At 47.2% G+C, this 16757-nt stretch overlaps 1 protein-coding gene across 1 annotated transcript; it reads left to right on the plus strand.

The window, feature by feature from the left end:
- Positions 1-9928: 9928 nt before the first annotated feature.
- Positions 9929-16516, plus strand: LOC308411431 (properdin-like). The gene is made up of 10 exons (XM_080905304.1): positions 9929-10074; positions 10176-10345; positions 10420-10587; positions 10780-10989; positions 11074-11241; positions 11645-11836; positions 11979-12152; positions 12231-12425; positions 12666-12777; positions 13649-16516. The coding sequence occupies exons 1-10, from the start codon at positions 10043-10045 to the stop codon at positions 13776-13778; spliced, it is 1551 nt and encodes a 516-aa protein (XP_080761430.1). The 5' UTR covers positions 9929-10042; the 3' UTR covers positions 13779-16516.
- Positions 16517-16757: the final 241 nt, after the last annotated feature.

Below are 16757 nucleotides of genomic sequence, written 5' to 3' on the forward strand. Positions count from 1 at the left end.
CTACACACATATATCGTGTTGACACAACACAATCAAGATGGATTAATATAACATGATTTGTTTAGATGGAATATAAGTGGCAAGATAAAATTACGTTCATCCAATGAATTATTTTTTTGAGTGTACGCAGAACACAATGCACTTTAAAAAAGGGGGGAAAGCATGTTATAGTAAATAGTAACCCGAAGGAGCATGTTTTGAGGCGTGGTCCCACTCCTGAAATTCAGATACTTTATCTCCAATTAAGGAAAAAGTGTTTGAGGAAATAAGGTGAATATGCTGGTACATAGTTACTACTCACATCAAGAAAACGAGAGGTAAACTGAACCAAGGATTATTAGTAACGTTGTTGCTCTTAAAAACATTGATCTGATCTGCGGAGGAGGAAAAGTACTGGTTTTGTCTTGTATGTTTTGATGAAAGGTGCATAATGTTTTTCAATGAAGGTTTAGATAAAAAGCAGGGTCTCACAACGGTTTCCCCCCAAACCTCTGCTCATAATGACCCCTTTTCACACCTTGGCTCATGTGATGCGTCACGTGACTGATAATGGATCAGCTACCCTCTTAAAGCACAGTCCCACTAGAGTTTAAATACCTAGGACTCTCCACCATCTGGTCTTAGGACTGAAGAAGCTTCTAGGATGAAATGTCCAGTCGCTTTTCTTTACTAGTTCCTTAGGTTACCAAGACCTGGATGACTGAGAACCTGCACAGATGAATCCCTCTTTAGTTTGACATTTTATAAAATCCTCTTGTATGCATAGGTCAGCAGATTAAGCAGGTATTTGTCTAAGCCAATGTAAAATGGCTGAGCGGATTTGTACAGTTTAGCTTCCCTCCAGATATCCTGTTTTCAGTCTTTGTGCTAAGCTCTGCTGGATCTCCAAGTGTGTAAAAGCAAGAATGGCAGATGGTTTCAGCATTATCCAGCAAGCTCGTGTCCTCTGATACATTATGAGGCATCTCAGCTGGTTAGGATGAGAGGGAGAAGACACTCCTCTGAAGACACCCACTTCCGGCTTGAGTGAACACTGGCACATCTGGCTGCCGCTACTCACTCCCAGATAGCAAAATTGGTATGGCCCAGATCTGCCCACACAATGTGCTGACACATGGCCCATACACCACAAAGAATGACGGCCCTTTAGTGGGCCAGTTGCAGACACACTGGTGGTCCTGTCGTATCGATCTTTTGTGATATGACGGTGTATCACAAAAGATTGATATCAAACTGATCACTTGACCCATATTACGTTACTCGCTCTTGGAGTGAATCAACAAATGGCGAAACAACAGCTGTTTTTTAGAGAGTCTCAGCTCACACGTGTGTTTGTTTCATATTTTCAGTTGTTTCCCTCCACGGCTAAACAAACTCTCAGTAAAGTACTGATGAACACAACACTGGACATAAGGAGCTTCTTTCAAAGAAGAAACTCAGGTAGATGTTATTTTATATATTATGCTTTGTATGTTGTTCAGTATATTTCTCTGCAAAACAAGAGGAACTTCAATACACAGCAGTATATTCACAGATACATATATATTCATATTAAACCAGATATTTACACTTTAGGGAAAACATAAAAACATTTTACTGTTAAACCTAAATTTAGTGTAAACTTGTTTTGTTTTAGATAAATAAATATTGAAATATATTTTGAATTAGTTAAACGTCAGAATAAAGAGAGAGAGGGCAGGGGCGATTTCAGCCCATTTGAATCAAAGCACCCCAAAGAGTTCTTACTTTGACAATATTTGCTGTTTGTGGGACACACTACTAAAAATACAAAAAGCATACAGTACTTAATTGAGATGGAACATTTTAACAACAAAAGTATAGATACCCCCCCTCCCAAAATGGTTTGTTCCAGCTCTCCCCTGCTCTGGCTCTGGCGCCGTTGCTGCCAGAGCGATGGCGGCTGAGACGCAGCAGAGGGAGGTGGAAGAGCCTGGCTTAAAACAGGACATGTTAGCTGCCTTTAACCTTGCGTTACTCTTTGTACAGTTGGTAGGAGTCAGACCATGTTTCTTTTAGCTGAAAAACATGACACCAGGTAACCTGCAGTGTGGGAAACGTGTTTCCCCACGATGTTTGCTGCCCTACAATCCGTCCTGCTCTGTAGTGAAATCAGTGATATTTGACCGCCCTGTTGCTCCCATTGAAATGTATACAGCCTATTTAAAATCTAAAACGTAACATTGTCTGTAGCCTGCTGTTGTTACCACTGTCCTGTTTGAAAAGGAATGAGAGAAGCTGCTTATTTTGTCATATGTGCCGATATTAAACCCAAGGTACTAACTAGCTAACTGACTGGATTCCCATTAACCTTATAACTGCTGTTGTGTGTGTGTGTGTGTGTGTGTGTGTGTGTGTGTGTGTGTGTGTCTGTGTGTGTGTGTGTGTGTGTGTGTCTGTGTGTGTGTGTGTGTGTGTGTGTGTGTGTGTGTACAGAGACAGTCAGGTTCATAATGGATATGAGGAAGTTTTTTCAAAAAAAGGAGCCACGTCAGGTAAAAGTGTAAAAACAAATCATCCGTCAATAAAGATTAATGTTGGATCAGTTTCAATATTTATATCTTTTATTAGATGTTCATGTGGTTTGGTTATTTGCCTTTTGGTTGAAAGTACACTGAGAGGACTCTTTGTTGGTGATCTTAATAGTATTTTTTAATCTAATTGAATCCAATCTATTTGTGTATGATTGTCAGTCCAAAGAGGGAACGTGAGGAGAAAGTACAAGGTCAGGAAGAACCAGGTGAGGACACAGACAGGGAGCAGTGACAGGCAGAAACTGTTAAACTGCTTGAGAGAGTTGATCACCAACAAGTGAGAGACAGATTTGCCAACCTCAAGGTGAGGCCACATAGGTTAAAATAAAAGGAAAAGTCTATAGAGCCATAGTAGCAATAAGATCTTTTTTTGGTGTACCACAGGCAAAGTTGCCTCCATTTTTATAATTTTTCTAATCAATATTTTGTACATTTCAAGGACTCTGTTTTTGGAGTGTATTTTTATATATTTTAAAATGGTAACTGGCCTGTATCTGTATAGCGCTTTACACAACCAGTCATCCACCCATTCACACACACATTCACACACTGGTGCTGGACACTGGCGTCACCGGGCCCTCTGACCACCACATTCACAAATGTGAATCTCTGTCCAAAAAATCCACTCAGTTTACTTCTTACTCACTATGAGCATCATTCATTATTCTCCCCAGTAATTAAGGTTAGAATATGTACCAACATAAGCATCAATAACAGTAAATAATAAATATTGAATGTTTCTGAGCAGCACACAGGACTGATACTACACGGTATGCTTAGGTGCACACAGGTGTGCGTGAGCACGGTACTATTCAAAAGGTTTCTCCACCTAAGTGTGTAATAGTAGGTGTGGGGAGCCCCGCCCCCGAGGTTAGAAGCAGGTATGGAGGCGATCCAGGGCCCAGGCATCTAGAGGCCCCTCAGAGACAAGAGCCCAAAAAGGACCACCCGAGGTCCCCATGATTTCCACAACATGTATTTTTTCATGTAGTAACTTTATGTGTGTGGGCTGCAGCGCCTCACTGTGGAACGATGAAAGAACTGCAGTTACTGTTTCACAGCACTGTAGAAGTCGACTGTATTTTAACGTCAGTTATTCAGCCTTTTATCTGAGTGACAAAAAGAAAGTTAAATGATCCCATCTGACTGTTTTCAAAGAGCAATAATACCGACGATGAACAAAGTACTTCATCAGCACCACTAATGTTTCTGGTGCTTGCTCTCATTTCAAATGTCAGTTTCTTTGTTGCAGATGTTTGTTGGATGAAATCAGCTCAGATCTGCTGCGCTGCTCTGGCTGAGTGTGAACCACTGCTTTCACACAGGGAGTCGGTCCTCCCCTCACGACCTCTGACCCGGCTGGTGTTTACATCAAAGACACACATTTGTGTGTCTGTGTGCTGCAGTCGTGGACATTTGAAATACATTTGATATACTATAAAATTCTATAGATCACTTTTATCTACATTTTTATACATAAATTTGGCTTCACTGAACAGGTTTGAAAGGTCTGTTGAGGGTTTTAGGTTTTCAGTGACCAACACCAACATGGGTGGGGGTGGGTGGTGTGGGTGGTGTCATCAGATAAGCAGTTGCCTCATGTCAAGTTTCTTGTTTAGGTTGGTGAAGAGAAAATCTGTATTTACTCACGCACACATGCACACACGCACACGTTTTTGTCCTTTGCGAGGACGTTACACTGACTTTTGACTGACATCTTGAAGACCCTGAAACACTTGAGTACCCATTAACCAGCGCTGATGTCACCGCCTGCAGCTGTGACGGTTCATCGTACGGCGCCCTGCAGTTCCAGTCAGAGGAGGGTCAGAGGGAGGACCCGAGCTGGAAGCAGTCACATGGGCACAGTTAGAGTTAAGTGTCACTTCTGTGCTGCAGAAGAAGGACGATGGAGGGTCTGAGGGGTCTGCTGGTTCTGGTTCTGGTGCTGCTCTCTGTGCCGCGTTCAGGTGAGTCCAGATGTGGAGCTTTCCCTTTAAACCTGCTCAGCAGATGTGAGTCTGCGTCACTCTGTGATGCTTTTGTATCATTTTAACTGACAGTGAATCATATTTGACAACATGGAGGTGATAATGGTAATAATATTAATACATTTTATTTAGAAGCGCCTTTAAAGATCCTCAAGGTTTCCTCACATTAGTGTAACAAAATAAAAACAACTATGGAATCACGATGAAGGGTATGAAATTCTAGATGGTTTTAAGATGTGATTTAAAATTTATTGAGAGAGCTGGTGGTCTGGAGATCTGGTGGAGGTGCATCCAAAGTATGGGCTCTGAGTTTCGTGGTAGTCAGGGGAGCAGGTGGAGCAGACAGAAGGGAAGCTGAAGAAGAGCGGAGCGTACGATGGAGTGAGTATGTATGAAGATCAGGTAAATATGGAGGAACGAGGTTATGAAGCGCTTTGAAAGTGAGAAGCAGGATCTTGAAATTGACACGGAGGTGAACTGGGAGCCAGTGGAGCTGTTTAAGAACTGGTGTTATATGTTCAGTGGATCTAGTTCTGGAAATAAAGCAGCTGTGTTTTGAACCAACTGCAGTTTATGGAGGGATTTATGAGGCAGAGCACAGAGAAGAGAATTACAGTAATCTAAACGAGATGTGACGAGCATGGCGGTACTGTTTGAGGTGAGTGAGGGACGAAGGCGGTTAATATTAGTGATATTATTTATCTGTGCTGTGAAGGACAGAGGGCTGTCGAGGATGACACCAAGACCCTTAACCTGCGCCATCACCTCACAGTAACGGGGTCCTGGGTTCATGTGCACCTGCAGGTCAAGTGATGATTCGGATTTAGGCGTCTACCTGGGAACTGGATAGACTCCCAATCCTGTGGTGCCAAAGCAGATGATGGACGAGCTACATGCACTGAATAAATCTGTTTAAGCTCACATAGCCTAGGTGGCTACTGTGGCACATCATGGGTTCCACTTTGTTATAGTCTGTGTGAACGTGGTTAATACAGACAGTAACGATATCATAGATCAGTATCGTCCCTTCTGTGTTAAGATAGAACTTTATTAATCCCTCGGGTGGGTTCCTCTGGGAAATTCGATACAATTAACGCGACTGTTGCTTACGCCTTCGTTACGTGTCAGCCAGTGTAGCGTAACCCCCCCCCCCCACACACACACACACACAGTGGACGCAGCTCCTCCACAGAAGGTAGAAGAAATGAAACTGTCAGACCTGAACTCTGCCCCCTCACAAAGATTTGCGCTGCAAACAGACATGAATGACGAGTAAAGACGTTAAAGTGAGCAGCACGTGAATCGCACAACGCTGTGAGGTGCTCGTAGAGAAGCTGCGGGACTAAAAACCTGAAAGCCGTAATAACAGAATCACGTTCTTAACATTGTGTTTTATACCTTTCATCCCACATTTTTATTTTATCATAAAAACTTGAAACAATCACGACCGTGAAGCCCGTGTTCATTCACAGCAGAGTCATGGTAAAAGTTGGTGTGACAATTTCAGTGTTGTACTACAACACACGTGTGACGTTTGTTCCAGCCTGGCCACAGGACGTTCTCCTGGGTCTGGAAGCTGTCGAGAGGACTTCTTGGATCTGCTGAAAACAGAACAGGCCTGAGATGGTTTTAAGTGAAATAAACAGAAAAAACATTCAACTTTCACCAAAAACGGCCTTCAGTGCTCAGTGACTGCTCTTACTGCTTCACACTTCTACTGAATCAAGTTTTTAAGTGCAGAACTTTACTCTGTAGTGAAGTACTTTTACTCCACTACAGAGTAAAAGTACTTTAAGTGGAAGTACTTCACAAAAGGACCACAGCGGCTTGTAGCGTGACGGGTTCGGGTGTTTTCTGTGGAAAACACTCAAAGTGTAGAGTTGTTGGTTCAGGAGATCAGATCTAAATCTGTAAATAATCAACCTGAACAAACACACACACACACACACACACACACACACTGTGTTTTAATTGTCACTTTGTCGGATTTTCATTCAGCAACAATCCTCCAGGTTAGCAGTTAGACGGACATCAATGATTCTGACTGTGAGACGAACATTAAACTGTCTTTGTGCTTCGTTTGCTCCTGTTTTTGGAAGTGAGCCTGAAAATTGTGCAACTTTCACTAGAAGCAAAAACGAACTTTCCCCTATGTCGACATCCCCCCCCCCCCCCCCCCCCCCCCCACACACACACACACACACAAAGACAAACAAAGACTGATTAATCAAATAAAGCATGAAATGAAGCAGACGGCTCGAGCGGAGATGCTGCCTGCACGTGTGCACAGCAGCATGTGCAGCAGTCTCCCAGGCTTTCCTTACTAATGTTGTCTAACATTGCACTCTTCTACATCACAGGTTGGTTATTAGGAGAAAATGTATCTGATGATAAACACTGATGCTGGATTGTTTTTTTGTTATTATTATTAGTCCTTTATTTATCCAGGTAAAAGTCTCATTTCCATGAGAGCATGTACCACATAAGTATATAACATTTAAAACAAATACAGTATCCCGTACAAACATGTGAGAAATATACAATAACAGATCAGTTAATTAATCAGATTATAACTGATCTCAGAGCAGTGAAAGCAGAGCAGAAGTTAATCACGTATGTTTAAACGATCAGAAAAAGCTGCTCAGCTTGACCAGCTGCAGACACCGTTTACACCAGCACGCCAGTGAAATCATCAACCAGTCAAGCAGAGTCGTGCCTGTTTCCAACTGACGCCACAAGAGGGCAGTAAGCTAAAGGATGGCTGCAAACAGGCAGTGAGAGAAGCTTTAAGGGCCTGAGGTCGCGTTCACTTTGGCAGGGTGTGAGCACAAGCACTGCTTGCATTGCTTTCAATCTCCCTTAACCTTGATTCCAAAATGAAGCCAAAAATGTGATCTGAATAAATCACAAAACCCTTTGTTGAAGGTTTGAGGACAAAATGTCCCCGTAAACCATAAAGACCATCCATCCATCCATCCATCCATCTTCATCCGCTTTATCCGAGGCCGGGTTGCGGGGGCAGCAGCCTAAGCAGAGAGGCCCAGACCTCCCTCTCCCCAGCCACCTCCTCCAGCTTATCCGGGGGAACACCAAGGCGTTCCCAGGCCAGCTGAGAGATATAATCTCTCCAGCGTGTCCTGGGTCTGCCCCGGGGCCTCCTCCCGGTGGGACATGCCCGGAACACCTCACCCAGGAGGCGGCCAGGGGGTGTCAGATGCCCGAACCACCTCAGCTGGCTCCTTTCGATGTGGAGCAGCAGCTGCTCTACTCTGAGCCCCTCCCGGATGGCCGAACTTCTCACCCTATCTCTAAGGGAGAGGCCAGCCACCCTTCGGAGGAAGCTCATTTCTGCCGCTTGTATCCGCGATCTCGTTCTTTCGGTCACTACCCACAGCTCGTGGCCATAGGTGAGGGTAGGGACGTAGATCAACCGGTAAATTGAGAGCTTCGCTTTTACACTCATCTCCCTCTTCACCACGACGGACCGGTGCAGCGTCCGCATTACTGCAGCTGCAGCCCCAATCCGTCTGTCGATCTCCGGCTCCCTTCTCCCATCACTCGCGAACAAGACCTCGAGATACTTGAACTCCTCCACTTGGGGCAGGAACTCGTCTCTGACCCGGAGTGGGCACTCCACCCTTTTCCGGCTGAGAACCATGGCCTCAGATTTGGAGGTGCTGATCCTCATTCCCGCTGCTTCACACTCGGCTGCGAACCGTTCCAGTGCGAGCTGGAGGCCCTCACCCGATGAAGCCAACAGAACCACATCATCCGCAAAAAGCAGAGATGAGATTCTGAGGCCACCAAAGTGAAAGCCCTCCGCCACTTGGCTGCACCTAGAAATCCTGTCCATAAAAATTTTGAACAGAACCGGAGACAAAGGGCAGCTACAAAGGTAGCGATTCATGGAGAGGAATCGCTACCTTATCGTCGTGGAGGGGTTTGTGTGTCCCTGAGATCCCAGGGGCTATGTTGTCTGGGGGCTTTTGCCCCCTGGTAGGGTCTCCCATGGCAAATTGGTCCTGGGTGAGGGACCAGACAAAGAGCGATTCAGAAGACCCTTATGAAAATACCATCGAGGGAACAGGGTTACCGGGGCCCCGCCCTGGATCCAGGCCCGGGGAGGATGCCCGAGGGCGAGCGCCTGGTGGCCGGGCCTTGGTCCGTGGGGCCCGGCCGGGCACAGCCCAAAGAGGAGACATGGGCCCATCCTCCCGCAGGCCCACCACCCGCAGGAGGCGCCATAGGGGTCGGGTGCATTGTGTGCCAGGTGGCGGCCAGGAGCGGAGGCCCTGGCGGACTGACCCCCGGCTGCCAACACTGGCAATAGGGACATGGAATGTCACCTCTCTGGTGGGGAAGGAGCCTGAGTTAGTCCGTGAGATTGAGAGGTATCGGCTAGATATAGTCGGGCTCACCTCTACACATGGCTTGGGCTCTGGAACCAGCCTCCTGGAGAGGGGCTGGACTCTGTCCCAGTCTGGAGTTGCCCCTGGTGAGAGGCGGCGGGCTGGGGTGGGTATTCTAATATCCCCTCAGCTTGCTGCCGGTACGTTGGGGTTCTTCCCGGTGGATGAGAGGGTTTGTTCCCTGCGCCTTAGGGTCGGGGAACGGGTCCTGACTGTCATCTGCGCTTATGCGCCGAGTGGCAGTTCAGAGTACCCAGCCTTCTTAGAGTCCCTGGGGGGGGTGCTGGAGGGTGCTCCACCTGGAGACTCTGTTGTCCTGCTGGGAGACTTCAATGCTCACGTGGGTAACGACAGCAAGACCTGGAGGGGCGTGATTGGGAGGAACGGCCTCCCTGATCTGAACCCGAGTGGTGTTTTGTTATTGGACTTCTGTGCAAATCACAGTTTGGCCATAACGAACACCCTGTTCGAACATAAGAGTGTCCATAAGTGCACGTGGCACCAGGACGCTCTAGGCCGTAGGTCGATGATCGATTTTGTAATCGTATCACCAGACCTGCGACCATATGTTCTGGACACTCGGGTAAAGAGAGGGGCTGAGCTGTCAACTGATCACCACCTGGTGGTGAGTTGGATCAGGTGGTGGGGGAGGACGCTGGACAGACCTGGTGCACCTAAACGCGTAGTGAGGGTGTGCTGGGAACGTCTAGCAGAGGCCCCAGTCCGTAAGATCCAAATATAACTGAGTCTGAGTGACTCTTATAAGACGTAATGCTAGTGTTGGATTGTTATGTGTTCTGAATGGACACAAAGTTTCTCCTGTTTTCTCTGATTCGTGGTTGATTTTAAAATATTTAAAAAATATATTTTCTACACAATAATAATGGAGCATGAGGCAAAAATGCTCTTATAAAGATGGCTAAGAACTCAAAGGTGTGTCCGTCATTCATCTTTCCTGTCACCCTTGTGTGTGTGTGATTCTGCAGACTGTGTGAGGTGTTTCACACGCTTCGACCTGAACACAGGTGAGTGTAATGAGGAGATCGGTGAGGTGGACGAAGACGACTGCTGTCAGAACCCAAACTATGGTTACATGGAAACAGACGGACAGTGTGAGTCCTGTGGGTGAGTACACAGACACACACACACACACACACACACACAGTAAAAACTGCTGATAACTGCTCCTCCACCAACACTGTGTTGTGTGTCTGTTGTGTTTTCAGTCTCCTCAAGTGGTCTTCTTGGTCGTCATGGTCACTGTGCAACGTGCTGTGTGGGCAGGGAGTGAGGCAGAGAATCAGGAAGTGTTTCGGTATCGACCAGTCAGAGTGCGAGAATGCTCCACTTTCTGAAAAACTGCAGACTGAACCCTGCAATGGCGTCTGCTGCGACGGTACACACAGAAACACACAGAGACGTACACGTTGTGTTTGAATGTGCTAATTACCTGTGTGTGTGTGTGTGTAGATAAGGGGTGGAGCTCGTGGCTCGGCTGGTCTCCATGCTCAGTCACCTGTGGAGGCGTCGGAGTCAGGAAGCGAAAGCGAGAATGCTCCAGTCCTCCTCAGTGTCGCATGGCTTGCAGCGGTCCTTCAGAGGAAACAGAGAGATGTGCAGCTGAAAACACCTGTCCAGGTAACATTGATGTCATTCATGCTCTCAGGGTTCACAGGCTTATTTGTGTTGAGAGTTTTGGGGGGACAGGTGTGTTTCTGATAAAGGTCAAAGGTAAGTGGTGTGTGTTACTTTTAAAGCGGTTCAGTAAAGTCTTTCCGATACTCAGTTCCCACCTGTCACCTGTCTCTCTGTCTCACCTGTGCGTTTCAGTCCACGGTGGTTGGTCCAGCTGGTTTAGCTGGTCTCATTGTTCTGCTACGTGCATCGCTAAATCAGATGGCGATGTCATCGTTCCCTCCAGGGTGCGACATCGCGCCTGCTCTAACCCCATCCCGTCAGACAACACATCGCCACCTGGCAACAGTTGCCCTGGAGACGCCTTACAGGTGCAGCACTGTAGCGAGCTTCCCAACTGTGCAGGTGAGAGAGGAACCAACTCATGATGTGATCCGAAAAAGGTCAAAATTATCAAATTATCTGAGCTCTTATTGGCTGTCTCTGCAGAGGACGGCAGCTGGGGCGCGTGGTCTCCATTCAGGCCATGCTCAGTCTCCTGTGGGGAGGGGCTGCAGCTGTCAGAAAGGAAATGTGATAGCCCCGCCCCTCGATATGGAGGCAAAGTCTGCGAAGGGCCGAGCACTCAGAGCAAGATTTGTGAGAGTCCATGTCCAGGTAACACACACACACACACTGACAAACACCTGGAGCCTTGGACTGCAACACACTCAGTGACGTTACTGCTGAAAGCCTCCCTGCTGCGTCTCGTCCACGCTTCCTGGACGTCTGAGCAGGATCCCTGTTTGCTGATGTTGTGATGCTGTGGTTTAATGCTCCTTATCGATCTTTTAAAACACAAAAGCTGACGCTGTGTAAAATGTAAATAACAACAGAAGGATTTACAAAAATCATTAACACACATTTTATTTACAACAGAAAACATTCAAAATTAGGTCATTTTCTTTTTATTAAAGTTATTTTATTAAAGTTTTACTCCGCATGCCGCCTCTCCTGGAGTTTGTACGCATGTCAGGTGACATGACAGTTAGTGTTAGCGGGATCTCTGCGTCTCTAACAGTTGACGGGTTCTGGTCTGGTTGGTCGAGTTGGGGCGAGTGTTCAGGTTCCTGCATCCCACAAGGCAGAGCCATTAGAAGGACTCGCCAGCGCGCCTGTTCTAACCCCGCCCCTTCATCCAACCCACCTGGTCAAAATTGTCAAGGTGACAGGCACCAGACAGAGAGCTGCAACCACCTGCCCTTCTGCCCAGGTACACCTGTGTGTTTCCCTACCTGTACAAGTCCTTTATGACTCCCCAGTAAATAAAAGGAGTCAGTAGCGCCCCCTGGAGTCAACACAAAGACAATAACCGGTTTTCCCAACTTTTTTTAAAAAAAAAATCTCTCCATCAGTGAATGGAAGTTGGGGGTCATGGTCGCCCTTCAGTTCCTGTCCTGTTACTTGCGGGCTAGGACTTCATGTATCAGCCAGGAGATGTGACAGCCCCTCCCCTCAACATGGTGGTAGCCCATGTCTGGGAGAAGCACGTCAAACAAAGATCTGCTCAACCAGACGCCACTGTCCAGGTTTGGTACCTCAGCGCAGGTGAAAGGAAAAGACTGCGGCACAAGCTTCTGATTCATGTCCAACTTCTGTGTTTTCAGTGGACGGCGTGTGGTCCGAGTGGTCCGAGTGGAGTGACTGTAAGTACCCGGGCGGGCGAGACATCCGCTGTAGGAAGACTTACGGCAGCCATTCACGAGTGCGCGAGTGTCTCCATCGGGCTCATAACGGGTCCCTCTGCGAAGGTGAAAACCTGACTGAGAGACGAGTGTGCTACCACATCAAAGGCTGCAACAGTGAGTCTGTCCTCAACTTTCAACACATTATGTTGACTTTCTAAAGAAAGGCTGAATGAGCTACACCTCGTGTTTGGAAAGGCGAACGGAACCTGTTAGAGTAACATGGGAGACCGGTGTGGCCTCACTGCTGGAGCCTCTGCTGGCCAGTAGAGGAACTGCAGGTCCTGGTGGCTCACCGGCTTCGTTTTCAGGAGTTTTTGGAGGTTGCTGCTTTCTCATCACATTTTTGTGTTACAGTGAACGGCCGCTGGGAGGCCTGGACACCGTGGAGTCTCTGTGATCCACCCTGTGGCGAAAACTCGGTCCGGTCCAGGAAGAGAATCTGCAAACCTGATTACACCGGCTACAAGTCAGTTTACAGACTGGAAAACAAAGACACAGCAAACCAAATCAAATCTGTCGTGCAGTTAAAAATCCAGTCGGGAGCTAAGATTCTAACATCACAGTGAGAACCTTAAAGTCTGAAGCCTTGTTTCATAGTCGCAGCCACAGTTTAACCAGCTGTGAGCTCCAGGGCATCTTGGATGTTAGGTAATAGATGCTACCTGGGCTAATATCACCTGTGCACAGGCCGTTGTTAAAACGCAGATTTAAAAAAAGAGCAATAACAAAAAGCCAAAGCGTCACGGATGGTAGCTGGCTGTGGTTGAAGTACACGTGAGCTGGTCAGACTAACTCACTTTCACCGCTTCAGTGTTCACTCGGCTCTGTTAAAAACAGGTGAGGGCAGAAGAAGCAGGTTTACACACTTTGGTCATCTTTTGATTCCAACCGCGGTTCGACTTCACTGTGTGAAGGAAGAACATGAGATCCAAACCCAAACAATGCTCACGGCAGAACACAAAACTTACCTTTTAAAATTTCATGACAAATATTAATGTCAGCAAAATATCCCAGAAAAAAGTTTCTGCAAAAAACTGAATGTCTCGTCTGCAGTACATTTCTGCAAACTCCGCTAATCTGGAGGAATAACCTGTGATCTGCAGGCCGTCAGGCAGCAGCGCATTAAAATAGGATGATTCGAACATTTGACATGTTTTCTGCACGTTACTGTGAATAAAATACAGGTTTGCCCCTGCAGCCGTGGTCTCCGGCTTATCCGGGTTCAGGTCGTCAGTTGCTTTGAAAGTGAAATAAATCCAAGTACGACGGTTTTTTAGTGAAACTAGTGTCAAACTGCCGTTCTGCGAATACTACAACGTGTGTTTGTGTGTTTGCAGCCTTTTCCCTCCTCGTTCGTCGGAGAAAGCTTCATTTTATGGGACACCAAATGTCAACTGCGGCCCGTTGCCCGATGGCGAGCAGCAGGACCAGAGCGAGTCCTGCATCAACATCCCCGCCTGTGCCTAACCTCGTACATTACCAACAGTCCAGACGTCTGACTGCAGGCGGAGCTTGTGCTGCTGTTATTAGAATGATGTCGTAGATTACATTTGACCTGTGAAGTCAAAACTTCAGCGGCGTGTTTGTAATGATGATAGTTATTGTAATGGTTTCCAGCCTGGGGCCCAGGTGGCTGATGGGAGCAAAGACGCACACATCCAGCCACACAAATCTAACTTTTGTTGTGAAATGTTGGCTCATTCTACCTGTGCTGAAAGTTTTGGTTCATTAAATGATTTCAAGTCTATTTTGGTCATTTTGAGTCATGACGGAGGATCGAATCCTCTGATGAGCTGCAAATGGATCCAGCTCATTGATACTGTAACCACGACAACAGAGAAGGGCACTTTCATCACAGCAGACTCGAAAACACCAATAACTGCACGATCACTGATGGCAACACAGATTAATTTACTCAAACTGTTGATTCTGTTCATCTGGTGACTCCTTCAGTCTCAGCTGACTGCAGGTTTCCAACCTTATAAGCAGTAGTGACTGAAACCCGCCCACTGAATGAAGCTGGGAGGTCCGTTTATGATCAATATCCAAATTGTCATCACCTCTGATCATTTTGGGATTTCCTTACCTGGATGCCTGAGCATGCATCAGCACATCAATTCACTTTGTTTGCATCAAGGTAATAATAGGTAAGACCTCGGGGGAGGAAGCAAACACTGAAGCTGGTTCAGAGGAAGAGTCGAATGAACAGCAGCTGTTGGTGAAGCTGCTCTGCTTCTCAGATCTGTGCGAAGCAGCACTGTCAGCCTGGAGCTGAAACACAGCTGGAAGTTCTCGCTGTAATCTCGGACTTCTTTGTGCAGGAGGAGCGTTTTCAGGGCCGGACGAAGGTCCTTTAAAATATGCTTTTATAAATCCATCAGCTCTCTGCCAGAGCTTGTTTTCTCTCATCCTCCCTCTCTGAGCCCGTTTCTGTTAAAAGGGAGTTTTTCCTTCCTACTTTCACCGAGTGCTGCAATCATCCGACCGCTCGGTCTCCTAACACTGTATCATCTCTCAGTTCTATATAAAGCACCTCGAGGGGCTGTTATGAATTAATAAAACACCGAACACACACATGTACTTTTACTTCCGTCACTTCCACAGACTTTTTACTGTGCAAAAGTCTCGAGCCTCCCTCACTTTTTCATATTTTGCAGTGATTTTGTGAACCGTGTTCATGAAATACAGAATATCAGTGAGGAAGAGTTTGAATCACACGAACGAGCTGGTGTGAGCACAGTCTCAACTCTGCTTTCTCATAGCTCATCAGTTTATCAAAGAACAGCACTGACGTGCAGCTGAAACCATGACCGCGCCTCCACCATGCGTCACAGACGGCTGCAGACTCACTGTTGGACCTCCTCGGAGCCTCATGACGCTTGAAAGGTTCAAAGGTCAGAGTTCAGCGTAACAAAAACATTGGTCTGAAAACAGTCAGGGCCAAGGACTGGACTGAAAGCCTTCAGCAGCTAAAGAAGTATTGGTCAGCTTAAACAATCACCGAGTCGGCTCTTTGCAAACAGAAAGACATGAGCTGAGGCTCAAGACTTTTGCACAGCAGACTCTGGTTTTCAGGATTGCCTTTGGAATTAATAACAATAACAATAATAATAATAATAATAATGACGATGATGGATTGGATTTATAAAGCGCTTTACAATGCCACTATTCATTCACACACTGAGCCACAGCTGCAGCCACAGCTGCAGCCACAGCTGCCCTGGGGCAGACTGACAGAAGCCAGGCTGCCGTATCATGCCATTCCTGGAAGCATGTGTACAGATCAAAGAAGGAGAGCGCCTTGGTCCCGCCCACACTGTTTTATTAACAGGTGACAAGCACAGATTACTGCCCCCCACACCACAGACAAGCACACCTGCAGGTGCAGGTTCACCCCCACGTTCACCGTTTGACATCATGGAAGTGCCCGCAGGGCACTCACATCCCAGCTCCAGCGTTCCAGTCTTCCCAGTGTCTGAATGCACTCAAGTCCAGTTCATCTGAACGCCAGCTTGTTCCAGTGCAGCTTGGGGAAGCTGTAGTTCAGTAGTCGTCACAGTAGTCGTCCTGTTTCTTCTTCTTTTCTTATTTTTTGGTAATGACGCCCCGACAGGCGGAGCGGTGGTCGCCTCCAGGATCCCGGCCGCCGTACTGAGCGCGCCGCCTCACACACCGACGCGTTACAGGCCAGATGCATGAAGGAAACACTCGCTTTGTGCTGTTCGTATTCAACTCCGATATTCAAACTGAGCTTCAAACACCGCCCGACCCCTCCACCTCACACCACACTTTTAATGGAGTCGGGTCGTTTCTGTCCGTTTCTCTGTAACTTTGAACGATTCTGTTTTGTGCGGTGGTTGGTCAGGTGTGCAAAGGTGTGCGAGTGGGCGGGGTTTGATCTCATTGGGACGTGTTATAGGTGAATGAATCACTTTCAGAGTTTCTGCCTTCAACGTCCAAGTCTGCTCATATCTGAGCGAGCTGAAGGAAGAAAACGAGCGTCCACGATCACCTGTCGCTCTCTGAAGGGTCAGCTGACTCCCCGCGGCTCGAGACCGTGGAGAAAACGCCGCTGCGGGAACTAAAGGACGGCCAAGTACCACTAGCTCAATGATAAAACCCCGAAGCTGACCTAGGCTCATACTCAGGAAATATTTCAGTGACATTCACAGCGCGCTCCTCTTCCTGGAGCTCCACACCTACATTCAGACTCCGCCTTTCCTCACCTGCAGTGCAAAAATCGTACCAAAGGTTTCAGCGTACACGAGATCGACGAACGGGGAGCGGTTTGCGAGGACTCATCTTCAGGATCGGGCCAAACTCACAAAAGTCGCTCAGTGCAAATATGAAAGTAAACAACTTTACACGACGGCGCAGCAGACGGCGGACGTCTCCGAGCCAATCAGACGAGAGCTGCTCACGCTTCAGCGGCAGCGCGAACATCAC

Source organism: Rhamphochromis sp. 'chilingali', assembly GCF_963969265.1.
Source record: "Rhamphochromis sp. 'chilingali' genome assembly, chromosome: 15".
In the NCBI taxonomy this organism is placed as follows: Eukaryota; Metazoa; Chordata; class Actinopteri; order Cichliformes; family Cichlidae; genus Rhamphochromis; species Rhamphochromis sp. 'chilingali'.

Excerpts from the sequence above, each read along its gene's own strand:
- LOC308411431 (XM_080905304.1), top strand. The coding sequence starts at position 10,043 with ATGGAAACAGACGGACAGTGTGAGTCCTGTGG. Across the intron at positions 10,990-11,073 it reads CGAGCTTCCCAACTGTGCAG|AGGACGGCAGCTGGGGCGCG; the intron begins GTGAGAGAGGAA and ends CTGTCTCTGCAG. Across the intron at positions 11,242-11,644 it reads TTGTGAGAGTCCATGTCCAG|TTGACGGGTTCTGGTCTGGT; the intron begins GTAACACACACA and ends CGTCTCTAACAG.